This window comes from Taudactylus pleione, unplaced genomic scaffold (assembly GCF_031769625.1).
Source record: "Taudactylus pleione unplaced genomic scaffold, aTauple2 ptg000454l, whole genome shotgun sequence".
Classification (NCBI taxonomy): Eukaryota; Metazoa; Chordata; class Amphibia; order Anura; family Myobatrachidae; genus Taudactylus; species Taudactylus pleione.
Genome location: NW_028284856.1, coordinates 256377 through 281079, shown reverse-complemented (window position 1 = coordinate 281079; position 24703 = coordinate 256377). Strand labels below are relative to the sequence as shown.

At 43.5% G+C, this 24703-nt stretch overlaps 1 protein-coding gene across 22 annotated transcripts in view; it reads right to left on the bottom strand.

Moving 5' to 3' along the window:
- CAMK2D (calcium/calmodulin dependent protein kinase II delta) overlaps window positions 1-24703 on the bottom strand; it is a 286873-nt gene that overhangs the window by 111666 nt on the left and 150504 nt on the right. For all 22 annotated transcript variants that reach the window (XM_088448303.1, XM_088448282.1, XM_088448294.1 and 19 more), the window contains exon 4: window positions 21709-21763. In XM_088448303.1, the coding sequence (XP_088304429.1) occupies window positions 21709-21763 (55 nt within the window). The remainder of the gene's footprint in view (window positions 1-21708; window positions 21764-24703) is intronic.

Sequence of the window (24703 nt, the reverse complement as noted above, 5' to 3'; positions counted from 1 at the left end):
GAACGACCACCCGATTTGTGCACGATTAATGAGAGAATGAACGATAACCATGTCATTATCGTTCAATCGCTTTGTTTAATCAAAAGTGAATACGAGGCATTAGACTTCATTATGGTACACAGCTGTCAGTTATCTGCTGCACAGTGAAGGAGATATGTGGTGGGTACGTATGACAGGCTTGCAATTAGTGTACAAGTTTGGTGTTGTAATTTATGAACTCGTGTGCGAAAGCTTAATACTGCCAGTATTTAGTTTCCCATTGTGATCATGCAAAGCAGGACTTTTCCCAGGATCCCTAATTTCCTGCAGTTTTTTTTATACTACACCATTCTGAGAAATAGTAGGAACATTAGTTTGCTCATATTGTTCCATGCATGGTATTTTAACTGAACACGACTTTACAGAAAGAATGTGGCTTACCTAATCGATCCTGTAAAAGGGCAAACCCAATTGCCCATCAAAGCAATCTATGTCAACACACTGAAAGATCCAACCTTTTGTCACTCGGCAAGAACAACCAGATTACATACTGATTACCTTCTAACACTGAGGAAGACAGTGTTTGGACTTTAAAAAACATGGCTGTTGCTCATGACATGCAAGGCCACGCCCCATGCTGTGCACAGTTTGGGGGCTTGCTGTGTTAGAAAGTGTAATATAATAATGTGCTGATAACCTATTTCTTGGTAAGGGTGCCTACACACATAGCGATGTGTTCACGTTCCCATGATCTGTACGATTTCCCCCTGAACTCTCCCCGGCAGTTGTGGGCACAATTTGGTCTGAAAAGCTGCCAATTTGGCTGCCTCCTAAACTATCCAGTGCAATGGGACTTAAATTTTCAGATCTGCCCTACAGCACGACAGATCTGAATATGTAATGTGCGAAAAAAGTGGGGGGATGGGCTGCACAACCTAATTACAACATTATCAGAGGTGCTACCATGCTGAGACCTGTAGTTCTATTGCAGAAACAAGGGGGGAAGCTGATGCACACTCCAAGTACTAAGAATAATAAATATAAAAAATATATAATAAACTATCAATTAACATGGTGTTATATAGAGGTTCTTAGTACATGTTTGGCCAAAGATGTTTGCCCACCTGCCATGTCACAGCGACCTCATCAGGTCAAACATCTTTGGCCAAACATGTACTAAGAACCTCTATATAACACCATGTTAATTGATAGTTTAATATATATATTTTAGATTTATTATTATTAGTACTTAGCAGGGGTCAGGGAACTTTTTTACCTTTTACCCCAAAATAGATTTAGATACGCCGACGTTACCACCTTGATTTGAAAGGAAGGAAATCATATAGTAGTGCCCCCATAGTTATGCCCCCATATGAATGCCCCTGTAGTAGTGCTCCCATATAATGCCCCTATAGTAGTGCCCCTATATAATTCCCCTGTAGTAGTGCCCCCATATAACGCCCCTGTAGTAGTGCCCCCATATAATTCCCCTGTAGTAGTGCCCCCATATAATGCCCCTGTAGTGCCGCTTGTACAAAAAACACTTACCTTAATCCCCGCTCCTGCATCCACCGCCGTCCTGTCCGCCCGGCTGCTCCTCGGAACTATGAGAGAGACGTCATGACGTCTCTCCCATAGTGCGCATGGAGAGAGGCGGAAGCTGGAGTTCAGAAGAGAACTCCAGCCTCCGGCTAACGCGGCGCTGCAGGGAAGGAGCCGGGCGCCCGCTGATAATAACATCTCAGCGGGCGTCCGGCTTAGAGCCTCCATGCGGCACAGACAGGCATGCATATGACTCATTCTATATTATAGAATGAGTCATATGCATGCCCGGCTGTCCGTCCATTACCCCCAGGAATTTAATTTTTACCCCATGTGGGGTAATTTACCCCTGTTCCCTAACCACTGACTTAGAGTGTGCATCAGTTTCCCCCCTTTTTTCTGCAATATGCGATGTGCGAACTGCGGGGACACGCATCGCGATCGTGAGTGGGGACTCACGATTTACTCACGATTTGGGCAAATTTTACACGATCTGTAGTTCCGATGCGTCGGAATGGGCAAGATCGTGTAAAATATCGCTATGTGTGTAGGCACCTTAAGTTTCCTCCTTTAGGAACCAATAATAATAATAATAATAATAAAAATTCAAAAAAACTACGTACTTAAATGATCAGCTCTCTTTCTATCTTCCACAATCATTTTTCAGATTTGATCATTTAGTGGCCAAATATTATACATTTCTTCTTGTTATTTAAGTTCTTGAAAGACATTTTGGGAGAGGACTTGCAATTTGCTTTTCAGCTTCAGTCCTTGCTAACCTGTTTTCCGCTTACATATTGTTATATTCCTTGTTATTGCCATATACTTGGTATAGCATTTACTTAAAACTATATAAAAGTTTACCATTTGGTTTTGGTATGTGTATTCAGAATATACTTTTCATATTTTTATACCTGTGGATACCCTCAGCAGGCTTAACTGATTCATTTTAACTTCAATAGTTGCCTTAGGTTAAAAGACAGCCAATTTAAGATCTGGAATTTTGTCCATCAAGCACAAGTCTTCAAGACTGCTTTATAAATGCAAATGTACTATCGAGGTATTGTAAAATTGTGATCTTTTGGTACCTTAGTAGTGGAAATGATTTATGTTTAAGTTATTCTATATTTTGGAAAGTTGTTAAATATTTTTACACATTTTTTTCCTTCCTTTAAATAGAAAGATAACCTATTAAGCATACACCTAGTAATAATTTACAGGTGGATAGTTTAGCAAAATGACAATCTCCTTTTCAAAATCTCTCTGGAAGACAAAACAAGTGTGATACAGTCAGCCAGCCACACCACATAAGTTTGAAGGGGTAAATTGACTAAAGGTCGATGTTGCATTTTTGTGCAATTTGCAAATAAGAGATTTACTAGAGGGCAAAACAGACCAAAAATCACAGCAATTTAAAACATAGGACAAAACTTTCACATAGATGACAATAGAAACCGGAAATTTACTAACCGTCAATTTCAAATTTGACCAAAAACCAACGCAAAAATTATGGCAAACCCGCTCAAACAATAGACCTGTCTGTGGCAGGCATAATTGGGAGAACTGGACAAATCACTATAATCTGTGCAGACTTTGTTACAGTAAACATAATAAAATGTATAAAGTAAAAAAAAAAACTGCATCGGGTCCCCCCCTAAGTCCATAATCAGCCCTGGACCTTTCAGACTGTTCTGGTCATGCAAAATCGGGGGAAAAACTGGCCTGGGGCTCCCCCTGATTTTTCAACCAACCAGGAGGCTTACATTATAGCAGGGAGACATACAACAGGGGGTCCTGAAATAATGTAAAACCAGCCACAAACTTGCCAACCCAGGATTCAGAATTCTCAGAGATTCGGGACCCCAAAAATAGATTTAGGTCCTCCTCCCGAGGTTCAAACATATTAGGACTGAAAGCCGAGGGCTATTCTCTGCACATCTGGTGGCGGTGTGAGCAGGGTTATTTGTGTAAAAAATAGATTAGAATATTGCTCTTTACAGTGGGACTACAGGTCCCATCATGCATGCTCTTGTGGAACCAATAGTGTCAACATGCCTTGTCACTCCACTGTGAAGAAAATATAAAAATAGTGACAGTACACGGACACGACTGTGTTAACCCTTTATTAAACACGCTCAAACTTAAACTTACTCCTTGGATGTGCTTGGTCGACTTTTTCATGTAGTAGTCCAGGAGTCTTGGTAAAACAATAAAACACAGTGACCCAAACCATAACGGATTTGCTGTCCACTCTGTACAGCGCTAATCCCGATATGACAGTTCCCACGTGGGTCACTGCCAAAAGATTCAATAGAGAAGCACTGATTGGCTAAGTATCAGATGCAATAGAAACAGTCCGTAGATTGGCGGGGAGCGTCCCGATTGAATCCTATGTTTCGTCTAGACAAGAAAAACAAACAGATTCCCCTAGAACACTGCAAATAGGCCAGCAAAAGTGGACTTAAGGACCACTAGAACAGAGACACCTTCCCGTGGCTGGTGGCTTACCATATGTAGGATGTAAATCACTTCAGCAGCATATGTGCATTGTGCTGGGAGAATCTGTTAAACCCTCACTTTCATGCACCTGTGGTGGGCTTGTAAATTGATTTGAGCAAGTTAATTTCTGTGTATCACTTACTGTGAGGTATGCATGGGATCATTGGCTGAAGGGTATGCTGATCATTGTAGTAACATTTTGGAGAATCTTGGTATGCCTACAGGTAAGTTAGCCCTCAACTTAGAAACACATGAATATATGACCCAATAATGGTGCAATGATCATGTAGTGTAGGGACCACCAGAACTGAGATGCCTTGAGCTGCTGTTGACTTACAATATATTTGCAAATTTATGCATTACTATTATCATGTAGGAGTATGAGCAGAAGCATCGAGTAGAACAGTCGAAAGTGCGTACACACCATTTTTTATTGGATTTTGTTCCATCGAATCTGATGAAACTTAAACTGCACATAAAACTTGATCTTCTGGTGCGAACTGTTTTCTTTTGATAAAACATGATCAAAGGTGCATACACACTCGATATCGCATGAACGGGTCAAGGATCGAAAGAATGGCATGACGATTGTATAGGTGTACCTAGCTTTAGTTATACACACTGTAACATAATTCTCTTCCAGCAGTATCATAATCCATAATTCTAGTTCACCTATTCTGTTTGGAACACTTCTACCATTTCTTATCATACATTGTATATTCCCTCTGACATTTTTAGTTTTACAAACTGCTACCCTGTCAAGGAGAATTTTTCTTTTGAAACTTTACAAACTCTCCTGGAAGCACAGGGTTTTCCGGGACAAGGAATCAGACATCTTACTACATAGATTTTTATATTGTGATGGATTTTTTTCACATTGCAATCATGCCATTCTTATGCACTGCTTCTAAGTAATGTCTTTTGTCTGCTTGTCGAAGGTTAAAAGGTGCTCTAAAGAAAGCTTTTATCTCCTGTTTAGCCATCGATTTTCCTTTTGAAATAGGCACCTTCACTAGGAGTTATTTTTTCTTACAATGTATGACTGGGAAGTGATTTGTGGAATCTATCAAACAAGCATTGAGATTATCTATTTAATAGAATGTGGTTACATGACACATCTCATGAATAAAGATTCTGTATAGGCTTAGTGGTAAATTGAAACTTTTAAAAGTTTCAATTAAGTTTTGTTGATCAATCCAAACCATCAATTACCACATAAATAGCTTTGACAATGAAGTATTATGGTATAACATACCTCAGTTAAGTCTTTTTCTTCGAGGACCATAGGGCCCACAGGATCTACCTTGGGGAATATAGTTGGAGTGATCCATTGCACCAAACAGCTTTGAAGCTCCCAGCATGCATAGGTACCCCGCCCCCAGCCACAGGCATTCAGTTTGTAAACAAGCCTAACGGCAAGAGACGGACAGTGGAGAAGGAAGTATAATGTACACAAAATGCGAAGAGAGAATCAGTGATACAAAAAAGAAAGGAACAGATCCCAACTGGGGCCAGGTGAGTCAGGGTGGGTGTCCTGTGGACCCTATGCACCTCGAAGAAAAAGAGTTAACTGAGGTATGTTATGCCATAACTAATAATATAACATAATATCCTAAAGCAGTTCCCTTAAGGGTGGGGACGCTCCAGAGCAGAGATGAGAATCCACAGCCCAAAGGAAGCATCCTTGGAGGCAAAAGTATCAAATGCATACAATTTGATAAAGGTATGGATGGAATACCAAGTGGTCGCCTTGCACAGCTGTTCAGCCGAGGCGCCATGTCCCTCATATACATAGCTGCTTCTTGCATCTGACTGAGGTAAAACAGGTGTTCTCTGGTAGCATTCAACATGCTGTCCTCCAGAGACCTTGTCCATTCTTCCATAGCTTTGGCTACCCTAACTACAGCAATAGCTGGTCTAGTAATAGCTCTAGATAATGAAAATACTGATTTTAAATAGTTATCAAGTTTTCTATCTGTAAGCTCTTTTAATGAGGATGCTGTATGAATGGGTAATGTATAGCTCTTTATCATTCTAGTTACATGAGCATCTACCGATGGAGGAACTTCCCATTTAGTACATTCACCCTGAGCAAATGGATATCGAGAGGTTAAAATCCTTCTAGCATGGAAATGCTTATTTGGAGTACACCATGCTTCAGACATAAGATTCGCCAGTTGCTCAGACTGAGGAAAATAATCTCTAGCCACCTTCTGACGCCTAAAGACCGCAGTCTTAGCTTTCGGCGGAACCTCCTCTTCCTCTATACTGAGGACAGATCTAACCGCTCTCACCAGAGAGGATTGATTGTCTTCTACCACTGAGTAAGACCCAGAACTCTGAGTATCAGAGTGTGATGAGGAGGTTGAGTCAGAATCCTGAGGCAACGTCTGAAGAGAACCTCTACAGTCACAAACAATGCATAAATATAATCAATGCTAATACAAATGGACTCTGAATCAACTGACCAGCCCCTTCAGGGGTATTGGTAGGATTTAGAGTGTTATATACCTAACCTCTGAGACCGTCAGCTTTCAGTAGCGCACCCAAGGTGAACTGTGAGCGTCTCACACGCGAGGTGGTCAGAAGTAGCAAACCAGACACGAGAATCCGCAACCGGAAGTTGTTTTGGGTTGGGGGAGGAGCGGCCGGGGGAGCGTCTATCTTCTCTAAGCTGCGATTTTGATGACATGGGTACGCAGGCCTCACAGTAGTACACGCTACCTAGTGTGCTCCAGTGTGTCTACTATCCGTCCCCGGCAACAGACGATATGGCCCCGGCTGCCTTAGTGAGGACACGTTAAACAAGACCTTCACCCGCAGCTGCCTCCGATGTGTCTCCTACACCGGAGGCCTGGACTGGTTCTCACACAATTCCCCACACGAGGAATCTCTTACTTGCCATCTCCAGGAATCCTATCACAGTCCGGACCCCAGCGATGCCGCTAGCTGAGCCACGCTGAGGCCCGCCGAAATCCCCAGGGCATATAGCGTTACTGGCATTTCGGCATTGGTAGAAGGAGTCGCGCTATATGCGTCGTATTCGGCGCCTAATACCACTAAACTCAGAAGTTCAAAAAACTAAGGTAAATCAAAAAAAGAAAGGCCTGTGACTGCCTAGGCAGTCCCGCTTTTAAAACGGTGCGTATGGATACTTGCAGCGCACCAAACAAAAAAACTGAATGCCTGTGGCTGGAGTATATAGGGAGGAGGACCTATGCATGCTGGGAGCTTCAAAGCTGTACGCTGTTTGGTGCTCTCCAGCTACCTACTCCAAGGTACATCCTGTGGACTCTATGGACTCTTAAGAAGAAAATAACATGCATTAACAGTGTTAATTGTAAATAAGTATTATAATACGAAGCTGACTGGCCTTACTAGATTTTTTTTTTATTTAGAAAAAAAAAAAAAATTTTTATTATGGGTGTGGAGGGAGGGTCGGTGAGGATTAGCTGGCAGTGGACGATCCGCAGCCACCCAGATTAAGTGTTGGTTCTTTCTCTTGTAGGGGCTATGCAGCCTGTAGCTACAGCGCTCGGCAGCCCTACCTCCTTTATGATGGCTCTCACAGCAACAGTGGAATCCTCTTCCTCCACATGATGATCAATCAACAACAGGTGAGTAAGGGTTGATGGAGAAAGGGGTGTAATTAAGCGGGAAAAACAGACACCAATAATTTTTTATTGTGACCAGCTGTACACTGCTATAAGGTTATTTCTCTATCTTTGCTGTATTAATAATGTATAAAGTCTAATGGGTACATTCACTAATATTCTAGTCTGAGAGAGTTTTTTTTTAAACTTGATTTGCATCGCCGAAACTCGGGTGATTTGAGGCTTCTGAAACTCTCAAATTTACTAAGAAGTGTGTTTAGGTCAAATTGAGTTTTCCGATTGTCTATTAGATCGAGATTTCTCACCAGAGTTGCAAGTTTAGATAGAGATTTCTCACTCGAGTTTGGTTACCCCCGTATTTTAGGAACCAGCACTGGGCTGCTGAGCCTGTCGTGGTTTTAATACTAGGGGGAACAAAATTGTTTAGGGGTCCCCCTATTTTTAAAACCAGCACCAGACTCAAATCTGGCCGAGGTATAATGCCATATAGCCAGGGGACCCCCTCTCCCGAGCACCCCAGGCATAGGCAAAAGCCCAGGGTTCTTCCACGCACCGCTGGGCTGTGGGTACGGGGGTAATAAAAGTGAAAATAGATAGAAACTATTGGTTTTTTTTACAGTGGAACTACAGGTGCCAGCGTGCCTCTTTGGCATTTGTGGAACTACAAGTGCCAGCAGGCAGCCAGCACCCGTATCCTCAATGTAAAAAAATAGTGAAAAAACCACAAAATACACACCGTAGTAAGTACAATTTTATTACATATACCTACCTACCACACACACATACATACTTACCTGCTGCCAGATGTTCTGTCCACTTCTCCAAGTAGTAATCCAATGAGTGTACCTGTAAAAAAAAATCCGATACTCACCTCTGTCCTTGTGCTGGTATACATAGCATCCACTGGTCTTGCCAAAATAACAGACAGACACCCGTTCCAACTCGGACATGTTCAGGTGTATGTGTTATCACGTACACCTATACTACGCGGAATGCCAGAAGACGCGACTCTTCTGGATTCACACACCTCGCCAGCCAATCAGAGGCCGTTCTACATGTGGCGGCCGCTGATTGGCTGGGACCCACGTGCTGTAGAGCAGAAGGTAAGTATGTGTGAGTGAGGTAAGTAGGTAGGTGTATGTAAAAAAAATTGTTCTTACTACGGTGTGTGTGTCGTGTTTTTTTTCACAACTATTATTACAGCGGGGGTACGGGTGTCGGCCGCCTGCTGGCACTTGTAGTTGCACAAGTGCCAAAGGGCACGCACGCTGCCACCTGTAAAAAAAACAATAGTTTCTATCTATTTTCACTACTATTACCCACCGTACCCACAGCCCAGGGTTGTGGGGAAGAGCACTGGGCTTCAGCCTAAGCCTGGGATGCTCGGGAGAGGGGGGACCCCTTTACTGGGGGGTCCCCACCTCCCCTGAGATCCCCGGCTTGGGGTGATATTGCTTTGGATAGGGAGACCCAGTGAAAGGGTCCCCTGGTTGCGGCATTACATTGCCAAATTTGTGTCTGGTGCTGGTTTTAAAAATAGGGGGACCCCTACGCAATTCCCCCCCCCTATTTTTAAAACTAGTACAGGATCAGCAGCCCAGTGCTAGTTCCTAAAATACGGAGTAAACCTACCAGTTTTTTTCCCCGTATGGCTGAGCAGTCCAGGGTTGGTTATCGTTTTTGGGCAGGGGGACCCTACGTGCAAAGTCTGGGAAAATCCCTATTTTAAGGTAAAAATGTCATGACTAGGGCCTGATTCAGAGATGAACGCTATTCCAATGTTCCTGCAAGTGTGCATGCGCAGAAAGTCCAGGAATTCCATTCTGTGCACACGAAAACCCAAGTGTCCTATGCCAATCGCAATTGCGTAAGTAATCGCTAACACTTGAGAAGGGGTCTGTGATCCTTGGGCGTAACAGGCTGGAGGTGACCTAAAGTGATCACAAAAAGGGACTGTTTCATGGGCATGTTAGTGAAGTGCCCTGGGTGTGTCTGGGAACGCTGCTGCATTCACAATAACAAAAACAATACTTCAGGAGCCATGTTTAGTTGGGTTTGGAGGCGTGTAGCTAGAGTAGACCCTAGGCTACTGCAAATGTTGATTATGCGATCGATGTTGCGTCGATGTTGGTGTTTACAAACTCCATTGCAAATGCACAAGCCACACAGTCTGAAAGGGGGCAACTCACCACTCATACACTCCATCGCACGGGGGAGAACAAAAACATGGCTGAGATTAGCAACTGCTATTGCGAGAATAGCTGCGAGTGCGGCTGCATTAGCAACCACCTCTGAATCAGGCCCTTTGTTCAAAATTCCTGCCCCCTCCTCCCCTCCAACCACCTAATGAGTAAATAGTCAATTAACTTAACCTGGCTAATAATTACATGTAATTTTTTAGACAATATTCTGCAAAGTGCAGAATAATGTTAAAAGATGTGGGTCAGGTATATGGGAGTGCTTTATGGATGGGACATGTGTTTTGCAGATGGGAGTTACAGATGTTTTTTAAACAATTTTTAAAAGTGGCTTTAATTGACTCAAAAATCAGCTTATAGGCATGTTTATGCACCCCTAATTTAATTAGAGCATTTAGGTTACTGGTGTTAAAAAAAGTAAAATAATTAGCCATTTGAAACAGTCCCAAATATTTGGATTTTTCCCCGTAATGGACATCTATACTGTAATCCACTATATTTTTGCATTTTTTAAACTGTACAGGCTGATTTGCCCATTTTTCTCCCAAATTAACGTGGCCATTAGCCATAATTACAACACAAGGTTTTTTACCAAGTTGATGTCGTGTGAATAGTAAGCGTGCATAGCCGCGTTGATTGGAAATTGGGCGCGATAGGTGTATTCATTTTGTTGAAATGTGTGTGTACTATTGGCGATGGTATGGCAGAGTAATAATACACACGAGCGGATCGCCTGATGTCAGTGAACAATCCATTACTTAATCAGTGAAGTTGTCTATTCAGCAGCAATCGTACTCACAGTTATACAAGTAACAGACTCTCAGAATGGAGCAAATCATGCAGATCACCAGCCAATGATTGTATGTTGGTAGCAGGCAGAATACTAGCAGAAACAGCGTTGAGTTGAGCGGTAAAAGCAGGGCCTCACCGAGCTAAGTGGAACACGTCTGTGTTCCACTGTGGCTATCCAGCACAGTGAGAAGATGACACAGCACATGTGCAGAGGTACAGAAGGCGGCCATCTTGGTTAGAGATTGAAGCCTCCTTAAAGGAACATATATGGAGACTGCGCAGTAGTGATCTCCTAGGTTCAAGACCTCCTCCTCACTACAAGCTTCTCCATGTTACACAAACATTACTTTCAGCTTTCTTGTAGCAAAAAATTGAGGAAGCAGGAAATTAAAATTTCAAGTGATTCTAGTCCACGTCTTGGTAGAGATATCAGCAAGATTCCTCTGACTTACTGTGCCGACCATAAGAACACTCTCTTTCTTCACAAACTCGTGACTGCTCGTATTCTCCAGATTGTTGCCCTCTTCCACAATTGCAAAACTTGATTTATGCAAAGTCTCTTTGCCTATTTTGGACTTCTAGTCACACCAGTCGGCACTTGACATTGGTTTCTGGATATTTAGAAATTCATTGAACACAATATTCGTGAACTCCTCATCGAATCTTTTTGGTGATTTACCAATGTTTCAGAGTAGTTCTGTGGTTGGTTTTCCATGCTGGTAGCTTTTGGTTCAGATAGGTCTCTAGGTGATGGCACATGCTTGTTCTGCATTGCTGGGTCCAGCTTTTCTTTAATATGTGCTGTTTCTTTAAATATGACAGTGCTTGACTTGACAATTGGATTCCCGAGTTTGTACCCTTTATTTTTATGACAATATCCAAGAATTATACACTTTATAGACTTTGAATCCAGCCTGTGTCTGCTCTCTTTTGGTATATGTACATAGGCAATTCTTCCAAAAACTGCTTACCATTTGGTTTCCTTCCTGACCACTCTTCAATTAGTGTTTTGTCTTTTAAGGCAACTGTGGGAGAATGATTCTTCAGGTAAACTGCTGTGGACAGTGCTTCCACCCGAATTGCTTGTTTAGGCCTGCATTCTTCAGCATGCACATATAAAACTAGGGATGAGTAAATTGTGAATAATTCCGCACAGGATTTAAATTATGATGTAAAAAACAACTGAGTTAAAGATATAGGAAATAATTCTTTTACAGTTTGTATAGTTGGCGGTGCTCCCTAGAATCAAAAAAGGTCCAAAAAGACAATGGGTCTCATTCAGACCCGCTCGCAAGCGGTATGCGCTCGCAAGCAGGTCGATGGCTGTGCATCGCGCATTCGCGGCGTGCGCAATGCGCGTGCGCAAGCCTCGTAGTGAGTGAGAAATTCACTACCTCTAGGGCTCGCTATAAAAGGGGCGGCTGTCGATGTTGATCGACAGCTTGCCCCATTTTGTAGGCGCGGTGGGGGTTGGCTGGACAAACGGAGGCGTTCCTGAAGGAACGCTTGACGTTTGTGGGCGGCCCTACTTACATCACCAGTGATGTCAGTAGTGAGCTTCCGGCTCTATTATAACCAAAAGCTCACTGGGGCTTGCGGCAGACGAGGGTCTCGTCGCAAGCCCGATGGTCGCGACCATCGCGGCCATCTCCTGGCCGCTCGCAAAAGCTGTGGGTGGTCACCCACAGCTTAGCGAGCGGCCAGGAGGCAGGCTTTTAAAAAAAAAAACGGCCGCCCTCATTCAGAGCGAGCGGCTCTGAATGAGGTCCAATGACTCTAGTAGGGCACACTTGCATTCATATGTTTCACCGTCAGGATTGTTAACAAAAAATGCCTGACGGCGAAACGCGCGTCATTTCTGGTTTCGCATCAGCTGGTCACAGGCCTGCATCCGACAACACGCAGATACACAAATGGAACATTGTCCATGTGGTGATCCGGAAAATTTACTTTCAGGCCTTGACCAGCTGATTAGGGACCTTACGCAGCACAGCCGTGACCAAGAATCGATTTCGTGTTTCTTTAACAAAAATTCCACATCTTGTTTACATATTCAACTCCATTATCAGATCTTAAGGTCTTTAGTCTGTGACCAGTTTGATTTTCAACAACTCTTGTAGTACAGATGTGTCTACATACATCTTACTTCCTTGCGTGATAAACAGCCGTCTAGTCATGCCATCCCATGGCCTGACACTGTAGCACCGAGCATGTTTTTGTGCTACGTTTTACTGATAAAAATGTGTCTTATTTGCACATTGATGCGAATAGCACTCAAAAGCAGCTTCACTGATTAAAATGATATGCGGCATGCCTATGTCTATGTGTAGCTGTGGGTGTATCTGCATGCGAAATGCTACGTTTCATTGTCAACGGCTGTGACACTAACATAGCATTTCGCATGCAGATACAACCGTAGTTGCATACACACCACCAGTCAGTCACTGTATGTTGATGGTACAGGATACTAGTGGTATCAGCGTTTTGGGTCAAGTGGTAAGCGCAAGGCCTCACTGAGCAAAGTGGGACACATTTGTTCCATTGTGGAGCTCTAACACAGTGACAAGATGGCGCAGCACATGCGCAGAAGGACAGAAGGTGACCATCTTGGTTAGGGATTGAAGCTTCCCTAAAGGAACAAATATGGAGACTGTGCAGTAGCGCTATCCTAACTTTTAACACATTTCAGCAAGAAAAATCTTGTGAACAATTGGATATGCTCCAACATAGTATCATTACAGCTGTTTACTATTACAAGAGTGATGTAACTTTGCCTTTGCTCTTTCATGCACATAATTTAGGTCCCATGCCAAGTATATTGTGCCAATTTTATTAAAATGAATGGCATGCTGATGCTGTAAGTGCCGACTTATAATTTGGCAGAAACAAAACTGCTCTATTGTGTTTTCCATTGTCAGTAATAGGGTTTACCACGATTCACTTCATGGATGAGTAGGGGACTGAACAGTTCTTAAGGTTCTTAATGGGAATGCACATGGTTTTTCTTCCTGAACAAGGATGATCTTTAAACTATAAATATCAAAATTACATTGAGTCTGATGGAAAAATGCAAATCAAGATAAGAACATAATGGTTTGTTCACTAGCAATGACAATAATCACAGTGATAGAGAGCCCTAAACATTGCAAGTATTATAAGTTCTGTAGCTGGGAACAGCTGAACACTTTCTGCTTTATGAAGGGGGGGGGGGGGGGGGGGCGGTATTAATCTTTCTGCTCTAACCTATAAAGTTCTGGTCTGTGCTAATATTGTGGTTGGCTAGCTTCTGCATACCTTATGTTGCCCTGATCCCATAATAGTGCCCATTACTGCACCAAGCTAAAGCAGACAATGTAAGTGGCTATGCAAACAGGTTTCTTATGTGTGTTGCATCCAGTGTTCAGTCTCCTTTACGTTTACCATACTTACAAATCGGTAGGGGACGGAATGGGTGGGCAAGCGCAGGCAGAGTACAGTAAATGCATTTTCACATAATTGCAATATAACCAGAGGAGGACATATAACATGAACTAAAAGTGATCTAAGACCACTCTCATAGCCTGGGCTGGATGCTGCTATTGTGGGGTTGCCCCACTTAAACTACAACCAGTACCAGGCTAAGACAGGCTGGGATGATCACACTGTAACAGGGAACCAGTGCTGTGGTTTCCCCTATAATAATCTTACACAGCCCCATCAAGATCAGAATGGGCTGAATTCCAAATGGACTTTTTACTGGACCCTCTGCCCTGGTAAGCAGTGAGGCACTTTCAAACTCTCCTGCCAGTGGGTAATTTGGTAAAAGTTAATATTAGTGAAAAAAAATATTTTGTATGAACCCCACATTTTAAATTTACAGTAAGACGAGTCATCATTATCAAGTTGATGATGATGATGATGACTAGCATCTCACCAGCAACACGTGTTTTAATCATTCAGGTGCATTTAACATACTGTTGAGTTACACATTTTAAGAAACATGTAATGGAGTCTAACATACTTCTACCTGATTCTGAGTCACAAGCAGAAGTGAATACAGCAATGTCTATTGGCAGTCGCCCATCTGCAACTGTATGCAAATGCTGATACAAAGTCCTTCCCTTGTGTATATCCAAGTAGTCGAATGTGCAAGGACTGAGACATCCACTTTTAGTGCCTGTGCACACTGTAATACTGATTGATGTATCTTTATATGCCATCATCGGTCGCATCATAAAACATTGCACGCGTCCTATGGCAGGTACAGTGTCTCCGCCTGACTACAGGTTCCTTTGCTTGTGGCTGAGAACGCAGCCGCTGGCATTATCACTCCTTGGACGCTCCTATAATACGCCCACTGAACGGACCATTTTTGCGTGCACTAGTAGCCACTTCCCAGTCACTGTCCAGGAACACCTGTCACTTTTGTGCCACACTTTTGATACTGTTTGAATTGATTACAACAGTACCCTTTTATGGACAGGCTCTTCAAGTCATTATTCTGGACACAAATGCGTTCAAAAGTCAGTGATTGTGGAAAGTTTACTGGGGGACAAGTATCAACAGCACAAAACACACACAACTAGATACCTATATATCAAATTCATAAGTTCTGCCCTGTCTCCTGAACGTGTGCACAGACGGAGCCAACGGTACACAAGATTTTATAATATAATTTTATTGCTATCTCAGGCAATAGAAAGTGTCTAGCCCTTATAATGTATTTCTTTGATAAATTCCATAGGCAAAATATTTACTTTCGGTTTATAATTTAATTTGTATTGATATAGATCTCATATGATCGGTTATATTTAAATGCTCCAGACCTTTATCAGCATAGGTCTGTTTTAGCAATAGTATAGAATAACTCAGTGCGGCTTCTATGCCAGATGGACAGTGCCAAATTATTGTGTGGCACAAGACAGTCATATGTTTATTTCAAATGATAAGGCCAGACAATGTATAGTGGCTAAATACACACGGCCATTGTGATATACTGTTGGAAAGTAAGTGTGTACTCAATGACTCTATGGGCCTGATTCAGAGGCGGACTCAGAAGTTTCCGCAGCAGCATCGCCTGTCTGCGACTTAATGTAAATGGCACTAGAGAGTCCTTCCCTTGTGTTCATCCATGCGTTTGAATGTGCAAGGACTGAGATGCCCACTGTCAGCGTCCGCACATGCAGTAGTACCTTAGACGCCACCACAGGTCGCACAATTGAAATCTGCCACAGCCCTATGGCAGGTGCAGTTTATTTGTCCATGTATGGCCTCCTATCTGAGCGTCTGTGTTTACAACCACTTTCACCGAGACGCCCATAACACGCACCATCTCCGTGCCGCTGTTTAAGTACCTTCAAGTCACCACCCAGGAACGCCCACTACATTTTCAATACACTTCTCCCTGCGTGCGCCTGAAATTACAACTGCGACATTGCATGGACACAATCGGGAAATATGCGCAGCAGTAAAAAAAATCACTCCACTATGTCAGACATCGGCAGTGCGCACACCACTAAATCAGGCCCTAAAGCTAGATGCACAGTACTGCAATAAACAATTAAATACTGTATATTCTCGGCTGTTCAAAATATAAACGGAAGCAGCAGCAATAGCTGGGCAGCAGACAGATGAGGCAAATGTCCTCATTTGCAGTGCAAAACAATTATCACTGACACTAATTCCATAGCAGAATGTAGCTATTGGTAGAGTTTATTTATTCATAATGAAAGGTCCCCTTAGCTCAGTGTAGGATACCATCAGAAAATACCTCACTATGACGTGGTAATTCCCACAGTTACTAAAAGCAACGATTAAGTCAGGAACAGTTGTGTGTGGGGGTGGAATGGCAGCAATGCCACTGTCATGCATTATCATTAAAATAAACACTAAGAGCGTCTTTGTTCATAAGCAGTAAATTAATAATGTGAACAATGTTCAAAAGTATATTGGTGCTCAGATAAATAGCTCACTTTCCGTGTTGTAAAAGCTGAAACAAGCCTAAAAACAATTTGAAGTTACTGAAATATGGCAACTGCAAATTAGAATGCTACACACAAAGCCCTATATACAAAGTAAACAAGCCTGACCATTATTAACTAACGGAAAAACAACGCTATTCCATGGTATTTAATATGACAATGTATTTTGAATTAAAATGGTGATAAATTGACTTATACAAATATAAATGCAAAACAGTTAATTGAAATAAAACTCACCAAAACTAGAAAAACTATACACATACTTTGTCATGCAACCTGCACCTTGGTGAACACTAGAAGGTAGGCAAGGTTCAGTAACAAATGACATTCAAAAATCATTTTATAAAGAAAAGCTATTACTTTTTATACAGTCTTCCTTGCTCAAACCTCAATGACATCAGACCCATATTATATAATGTATAAAATCCTGTCTGTTAAGGAGACTATGACAGACTCCCCTGATGAAGTCTCCATTTGCAGACAAAACGTGTAGAAATGAGACTTTATCCTTGAACTACTCTTGGCAGCCTCTTGACTAGGACTGTGGACTTTGGGCCTGATTCAGACCCTCTCGCAAGCGGCCGCTTGCTCGTACGCCGCGCCGATGTTATGCAATTGCGCATGCGTATGCATCGCAGTGTGCAAACTAGTCAGAGCGATCAGGAAGTGCTCGCTCGCCCAGCAAAGACAGCCCAGTGGAATGAGTGGCAGGAGAGGCTGTTTGTGGGTGGTAACAGGGGCAGGGCAGTAGTAACGGGGGAGTGGAGGTGCGAAAGCAGGCGAGCCTGAGTGTTTCAACGCCATTTCAGAGGCGTGCATAATTAACAGGCAACGTCATAGTACATGTCACCTGGTTGAATTATACACTGAAGTGCTTGCGATAGGATACAGTGAACCGCAAGCGCTGCGGTCAGATCCGACGGAACCCGATGTACCAATGGTTGTATATACTTCCTGGAGATGACGTTCGCGAGTGGGCGGATAAAGACAGGCTGGTGGGCATCTATAAACACAAAGTGATCGCTCGCCAAGACATAGTGGATGTCAAGCCAGGCAATCGCACGGCAAGGCATAAGCACTATGCTATGCCTTGCCGTTCGATTGCCTGGCATGACGTCACTTAGCTGAATTTGCATACGCTGGGAGCGAGTGGCCGCATCTAGCGACCAGGTCTGAATCAGGTCCTTTGTTTTAACTGTTTATTATTGTACCATCTCCTGGATGCTCACTATAGGAATACTAAAGAATTTGGGTTACAAAGTGCTGGATGTACTATAAAAATATTACAGATTTTTTTTTTCATAATATTTGTATGTAACTTGTGTTCTGTTTCTTATGTAAAAAATGCTATACTATGTAGATGAGTAAAGATGATAGTTGAAAAATTGTGGGGGACTAGAAGACTCAGATGAGCGACAGTCTCTATTTGCTAACTTCCAACTCTCCAAAGGATGGGATGTATCAGGCATCATTATGATAAATCCAGACTCTGGTCCTGATTCAGACCCGCTCGCGAGCGCTCGCAAGTGGGTCGATGTTGGCCCAGTGCGCATGTGCGAGACCCGGATAGCGACGGGCAAACTGTCGCTCCGGGTCTCGCTACAAAGGGGGCGTGCTGTCGATGGTGAGTGACAGAACGCCCCCTTTGGTGGGCGTGCCAATTCGTGGGAATGCCTACCATCTGGGGCCGGCCCCACTGACATCATAAGTGATGTCAGTAGGAGTGCTTTCGGCTCTGATGAGCCAAAAGCACTCCAGGGCTTGCGGCAACGAGACCCTACCACAAGGGTCTCATCGCAAGCCCGATGGTCGCGATGGTCTTGACCATCGCGACTATCTTCCTGGCCGCTCGCTATAGCTGTGGGTGGTCACCCACAGCTATACGAGCGGCCAGGAGGCTGCTCTAAAAATTCAGAAGGACGGCCCTAATTCAGAGCGAGCACTCTGTCAGAGCGTCCGGCTCTGAATCAAGGCCTCTATTCGCCTGCATACCATCATTCTTTATCACCGTATACTCACCCACTGGGACAGCTCTTCCGATATAGAGCTGTCTCGACGATTAAAGGACTTCAGGGTTTATGACCCAGGAGTTCAAATGCGCATGTGCAAGCAACGCGGTATGGAGGGGGATCATTAGGATCCCACGCTGATATTTTTTTTTGCAATAAGCAGCTCATAGTTATTGTTAAGACATAGGGGTCAATTCAATTATTTGTGAGTTGGGTTCTGCAAGCCATTGTCACAGCGAACTCACACTGCAAAATACATTTGCAATTCAATTCCAAATTTGCATTGATTTTTCAGAGCAAATTCATGTTTTTTTGTGAGCACCTCCCTGAGCAGGTGAATAGGTAAGGAAAATCTTTATTGTACCTCTGGCACAACCCTTCAAATTAATAATCGTGCACTTGGATTGGTTTAAATAGCATAATTAGGCAAATCAAGACATATCAGTTTTTTAGAATTTCTCTAAAAAGTTAAATGGTGGGTTAATTGATTCGGGGCAGGTATGTGGAGGTGTAAATGATGTGGGGCATTTACGTGTAGGTGTAATTGATGCGGGGCAGGTATGTGGAGGTGTAAATGATGTGGGGCAGGTATGTGGAGGTGTAAATGATGTGGGGCATGTACGTGTAGGTGTAAATGATACAGGTATGTGGAGTTGTTGCATTTATGGAAGAGAGTTTTTTTGGGAATTGAGGATGTGAGATAAAAGTGTTCCAACTTTTAACAAACTTGTACAGAAATTCAGAAAAAACTAAGCAGACATATTTCTGTACCCCAAAATGCTGGAAAGACTTTAATTTGCTGAAAAACATTACAACAGTTCCTGCTATCATTTTTCAACCATTAACTACTGCTGGAATCGCCCCAAGAATGCGGTGCAAATGGCATTATGGAACATGTATCAGGAACAAAAGTGCACTATTTGGTTGATCTTCCTGACACACTCTCCGCATGTGTGGAGGGAGAGGGGTAATGCCGAATGGGACTGGGACAGTAATACCCCTGGTGGGATCTACTTTCAGTGGGGGTGGAGGATGGGCCTCAATAAAGTAAGTTGATGCTGGAGTTGGTGCGGGGGGCGTTAAAAAACAAATTACACTGGTCACAGGGGAGGAAGAGGGTCCATAAAGTAGTGGCATTTTACACAGGGGTGGTTGGGTCATAAAACAGTGTCTCTTTTACTACTAAGGGGGTATAGTGTATTGTTAATAGGATATGTAAGCTTACAGTTAGGACCTATTGACACAATTGGGGCTCATGGACACGATTCCCGGCAGCGGAAGGCCGACACTGGAACAGATCCCGGCAGCGACAGCCCGACAGCGCTGGAAATCCCGATCGTCGTAAGGTAAGTAATGACTAACCTAACCCCCCTAACCCTCCTTAGGGGTGCCTAACCCTAACCTCCCCCCCAAGTGTCTAACCCTAACCCTCCCTGTAAGTGCCTAACCCTAACCTCCCCTTCCCCGCTGCCTAAACCTAAGTCACCCGGGGGGGGGGGTGACTAACCCTAAGTCCCCCCCGGTGGGTGCCTAACCCTAACCCTCCCTCCCCCTAGCCTAACCCTCCTAGGGGGGTGCCTAACCCTAAGTCCCCCCCGGGAGCGCTAAACCTAACCCTCCCCCCCGCGGGTGTCCACTCGCGGCACCTGGCATCCCCTTGATCGGGATGCCGGGCGCCGGTCTCCCGGCGTCGGTGAAATGAGCGGCGTCTACATCTAGACGCCGGGCATTTCACCCTTGCCGGGATATGACAGTCGGGAAGCCGGCTGTTGGTATAATGTCCCAAAGCATTTTTTTTTTCTTTTCAAATAAAATATTTCAATATATTTTGAAAAATATTATTTCAACTTTTATAAATAAATAAAAAAAACTCAAGACAATTTTTGACCAGTTTTTTTTTTGGAAAGAAATATCCGTTATCATAAAAAGCGCAAAAAAATCTGCCATTTGACACATTTAAAAACCTCCAGTACTTTTCTTATGGTCACTAACACCCTTCTATATGGTACTTATCTCAGTTGTCACTTTTTTGGGTTCAGGATGGTTTCACCACTTTTCATGCACTTCTCCCAGGTCACATTTTGTAAAAAAGTTGCGCAACCTTGCTGCAACTACTGCAAATTGGAATTTCTAATTGAATATCTCAATTCTCGGGTGCGCGCATTGACAAGATGTATGAGAGTTTCATGATACAAACTCACTTTTGCGAACTCGCATCTAATTAAATTGATCTTATAATTTCTTTCAGTGATTATTAATATAATACACATTGTATTTGTACATTTCTTCCTATTTTGTGTAAATTTAATTGTGTATGTTGGATTAGTAAAATAAATTATATGATATCATATTTGGTCTGAACACAATAATTATGAATGTACTAGCTGAAGTATCCAGCGTTGCCCAGGTTTAAATCTTCAAGTTATTAAGCTATCAATGAGTTGGATGTAACGGTCAACATTTTCAAAATAATTAGCAGCTTAGCAGCTCTTCCAACACAACCATGAAGAAAGTTTTTTCCGGCGCACTCCGCCATGAGGTCCGACCAGGACCCCAACCACTCCATTAGGCATCCCAGACCAAATGCCACCTCTCTGTGAAGTTATCAAAATCCAACCAGTGAAAGGCCCAGAACAAGCTCCCTGGGTCAAAGTTCTGCCTAGCGTACACAAACGGGAGGTCCGACCGGGACCTCAACCCCCTAGTATGTCTTTCTGGGATCCAATGTTACCACTCTGTGAAGTTTTCATGCAAATCAATTAAGTGGACTGGCTCCTGGGTCAAAGTTCTGCCCAACGGAAGGTCCAACCAGGACCCTAACCCGCCTAAAACCTGGCCAGGATCCAAATGGAGCAACTGATTTCATCCCAATCGGTGCAGAGGTGTCCAAATGCATAACCGGACAGACAAACAAACAGACCAACAAATTTCATATATAAGATGCAGTTCATTTGTATCAAGTGCCAGGGTAACCTTTTCTTTGTTTTGTACATTTAGTGAGATTGCAATCCCTACTGCTACAGGCTGCTGATTTACATTATTCTGTGCACCCACCAATCAATTTGATTGCAACAGTATATAGTAAAACAGTTTAACAGTTAAAAGATCTACTTACAAGTCAAAGACTAAGTAATGAAACCCTTCTTCCGATATGCTATCATGAAGTCGAACTGTAAAAGAAAGGGAAAGGGAAACATTTATAAAGTGGAAATAATATTTATAAATATACTTTAATCTTTCTTAATTCATTTTAGAAACTATGCAGTGGATGATCAGGACTATAGCTCAAGTTCTTAGTACCAGTCTCTGGATGTTATGGCCTTCACAGTGCTACCTTTGATGTAATGGATTTTGTAGTGGACCCTGGATTTTGCTGCTGCTTGGCTCCTGGCCTACTCTCCTGCCCATCTGTAATAGAAAATAAAATGAAAATACTTACCTGAACCAGGGATTGGTGAGCTCCGTCTGTGACCCGATCAGCTGATCTTTGCAATTAGCTGAGATGCCGGACTGGACTTTCACTGCAGCTCAACTGACTGGGTCACATAAGGAGCTCCCGGATCATCGATCCCTGGGTGCAGGAAAGTTTTATTTTATTAATTTCCTATTATAACTGTTAGTCAGTGTTTCCCAAACTGTGTGCCGCAGCACCCTGGGGTGCCGCAGTGCTTTTATAGGGGTGCTGCTGTCTATTTGTGACCCTGTATTAGTGTATGTATGTCTTATGCACACATAAGAGGTTATTATTGTAAGAGAACCTTGCATGCTTTTGCTAGTGTTATGTTCCAACAGAACCTCAACACTAATTGAATCTACTCCTTGGCTTGTGGGTCCCGCAAGAAAATTCTGAGACAATACCACCCCTTTCACATCGTAAAAGTAGCCCGGCATATTGCCGGGTCGACCCGGGTCGAGGTGCAGTGTGAACGCGCCAACGGAAAAATTGCCAGGTTCGGCGACTCACCATTTAAACCCTGCAATCAACCAGAGTTGAACTCGGGAACAAGACGGGTTGATGTGCAGTTATCCAACCCGGGACTCAGCAAACACCACTGATTGTATGTTCCTGGGTCTCACTTGATGATGTCAGCAGCCAAACACACAGGCAGCACACTGCAGACAACAGCAGAGCAGGGCCAGGTTAACAATAGCTCCAGGCCACCACATAACAATAGGCCCATTTTCATGACAACATGATGTTGACTGGCCATCTGCTCTCCACACAGTCGGCCATAAATCATAAGTAGTAAAATTGTATTTCTATTTACCTCACAAAATTAAGCATTTTTTTTCTTTTACATATTTAGGGAGTCATTGGGACTGAGAGTATAGGGGGTGTCCACACTCACATGGCACTGGCCACACCCACACAGCACTGGTCACACCTTCTCTCTTTTGATTATAGGCCCTTAGTCATTTTCAGCTCCAGGCCCATGTAGCCCTCAATCCGGCCCTGCAGCAGAGGCAGTATTCTCGCAGCCTGGAGGGGTTAATACTACTACTGTCATTAAAGTAGGGGTGTGCACCGGCCACTTTTCGTGTTTTGTGTTTTGGTTTTGGATCTGGATCTTTCTTTGTGTTTTGGATCTGGATTGGTTTTGCCAAAACCACCCTTCCGTGTCTTGGGTTCTGGGTTTTGTGTTTTGGATCTTTTGAAAAAAAACATAAAAACAGCTAAAATCACAGAATGTGTTGGTTTTTCTGCTCCTATGCTATTATTAACCTCAATAACCTTCATTTCCACTCATTTCCAGTCTATTCTGAACACATCACACCTCACAATAGTGTTTTTATGTCCAAAAGGTTGCACCGAGGTAGCTGGATGACTATGCTAAGCGACACGAGTGGGCGGCACAAACACGTGGCCCATCTAGGAGAGACACTGCAGTGGCAAACAGGATGGCAGTTTGAAAAACTAGGCCCCATACAGTACATAATGCAAAGAAAAAAAAGAGGTGCAAGATGGAATTGTCCTTGGGCCCTCCCACCCACCCTCATGTTGTATAAACAGGACATGCACACTTTAACAAACCAATCATTTCAGCGCCAGGGTCTGCCACACGACTGTGGCTGAAATGATTGGTTCGTTTGGGCTGGCAATTAATCTGTCCCTGCACAAACTGGCTCTACGGAGGAAAGATGTCGTCCTCATCCTCCTCATTCACCGATTCCTCACCCTCTTCAGTGTTGTGTACATCCTCATCTTCACAGAGTATTAATTCGTCCCCGCTGGAATCCACCACCACTGGTCCCTCTGTACGGTCTGGAGGCTGGTCTCCCTGGAAGAGTTGATAATTCATTTTTATGAACATCATCTTCTCCACATTTTGTGGAAGCAACCTCCTACGCCTTTGGCTGACAAGGTTCCCGGCTGCACTAAACACTTTCGGAGTACACACTGGAGGGGGTGGGGGGCAACTCAGGTAAAATAGAGCCAGTTTATACAGGGGCCTCCAAATTGCCTCTTTTACCTGCCAGTACAGGTACGGGCTGTCTGACATGCCTACTTGGATGCTGTCACAGACAGACGCACGCTTGTCGCTGCTGCTTTGAGGATGCAGGTGCGGCTACAGCCCACACAATTCACAAAGACAGAAAAAAAAAGAATTTTTTATTCTTTGTGGAGCACACTTTGAGGGTTACACCACCCTTTAACAGACAGACGCACACTTGTCGCTGCTGCTTTGAGAATGCAGGTGCGGCTACTGCGCATACATTTCACACACAAACACACAAAAAAAGAAGATTATATTATTTTGGTTGGAGCGCACTTTGGGGGTTACACCACCCTTTAACAGACAGACGCACGCTTGGCGCTGCTGCTTTGAGGATGCACGTACAGTGCAGACAATTCACAAACACAGAAGAAAATGTTTTATTTTTGTTGGAGTGCACTTTGGGGGTTACACCACCCTTTAACAGACAGACGCACGCTTGGCACTGCTGCTTTGAGGATGCAGGTGTGGCTATAGCCCACACAATTCACAAAGACAGAAAAAAAAAGAATTTTTTATTCTTTGTGGAGCACACTTTGAGGGTTACACCACCCTTTAACAGACAGATGCACCCTTGGCGCTGCTAATTTGAGGATGCACGTACAGTGCAGACAA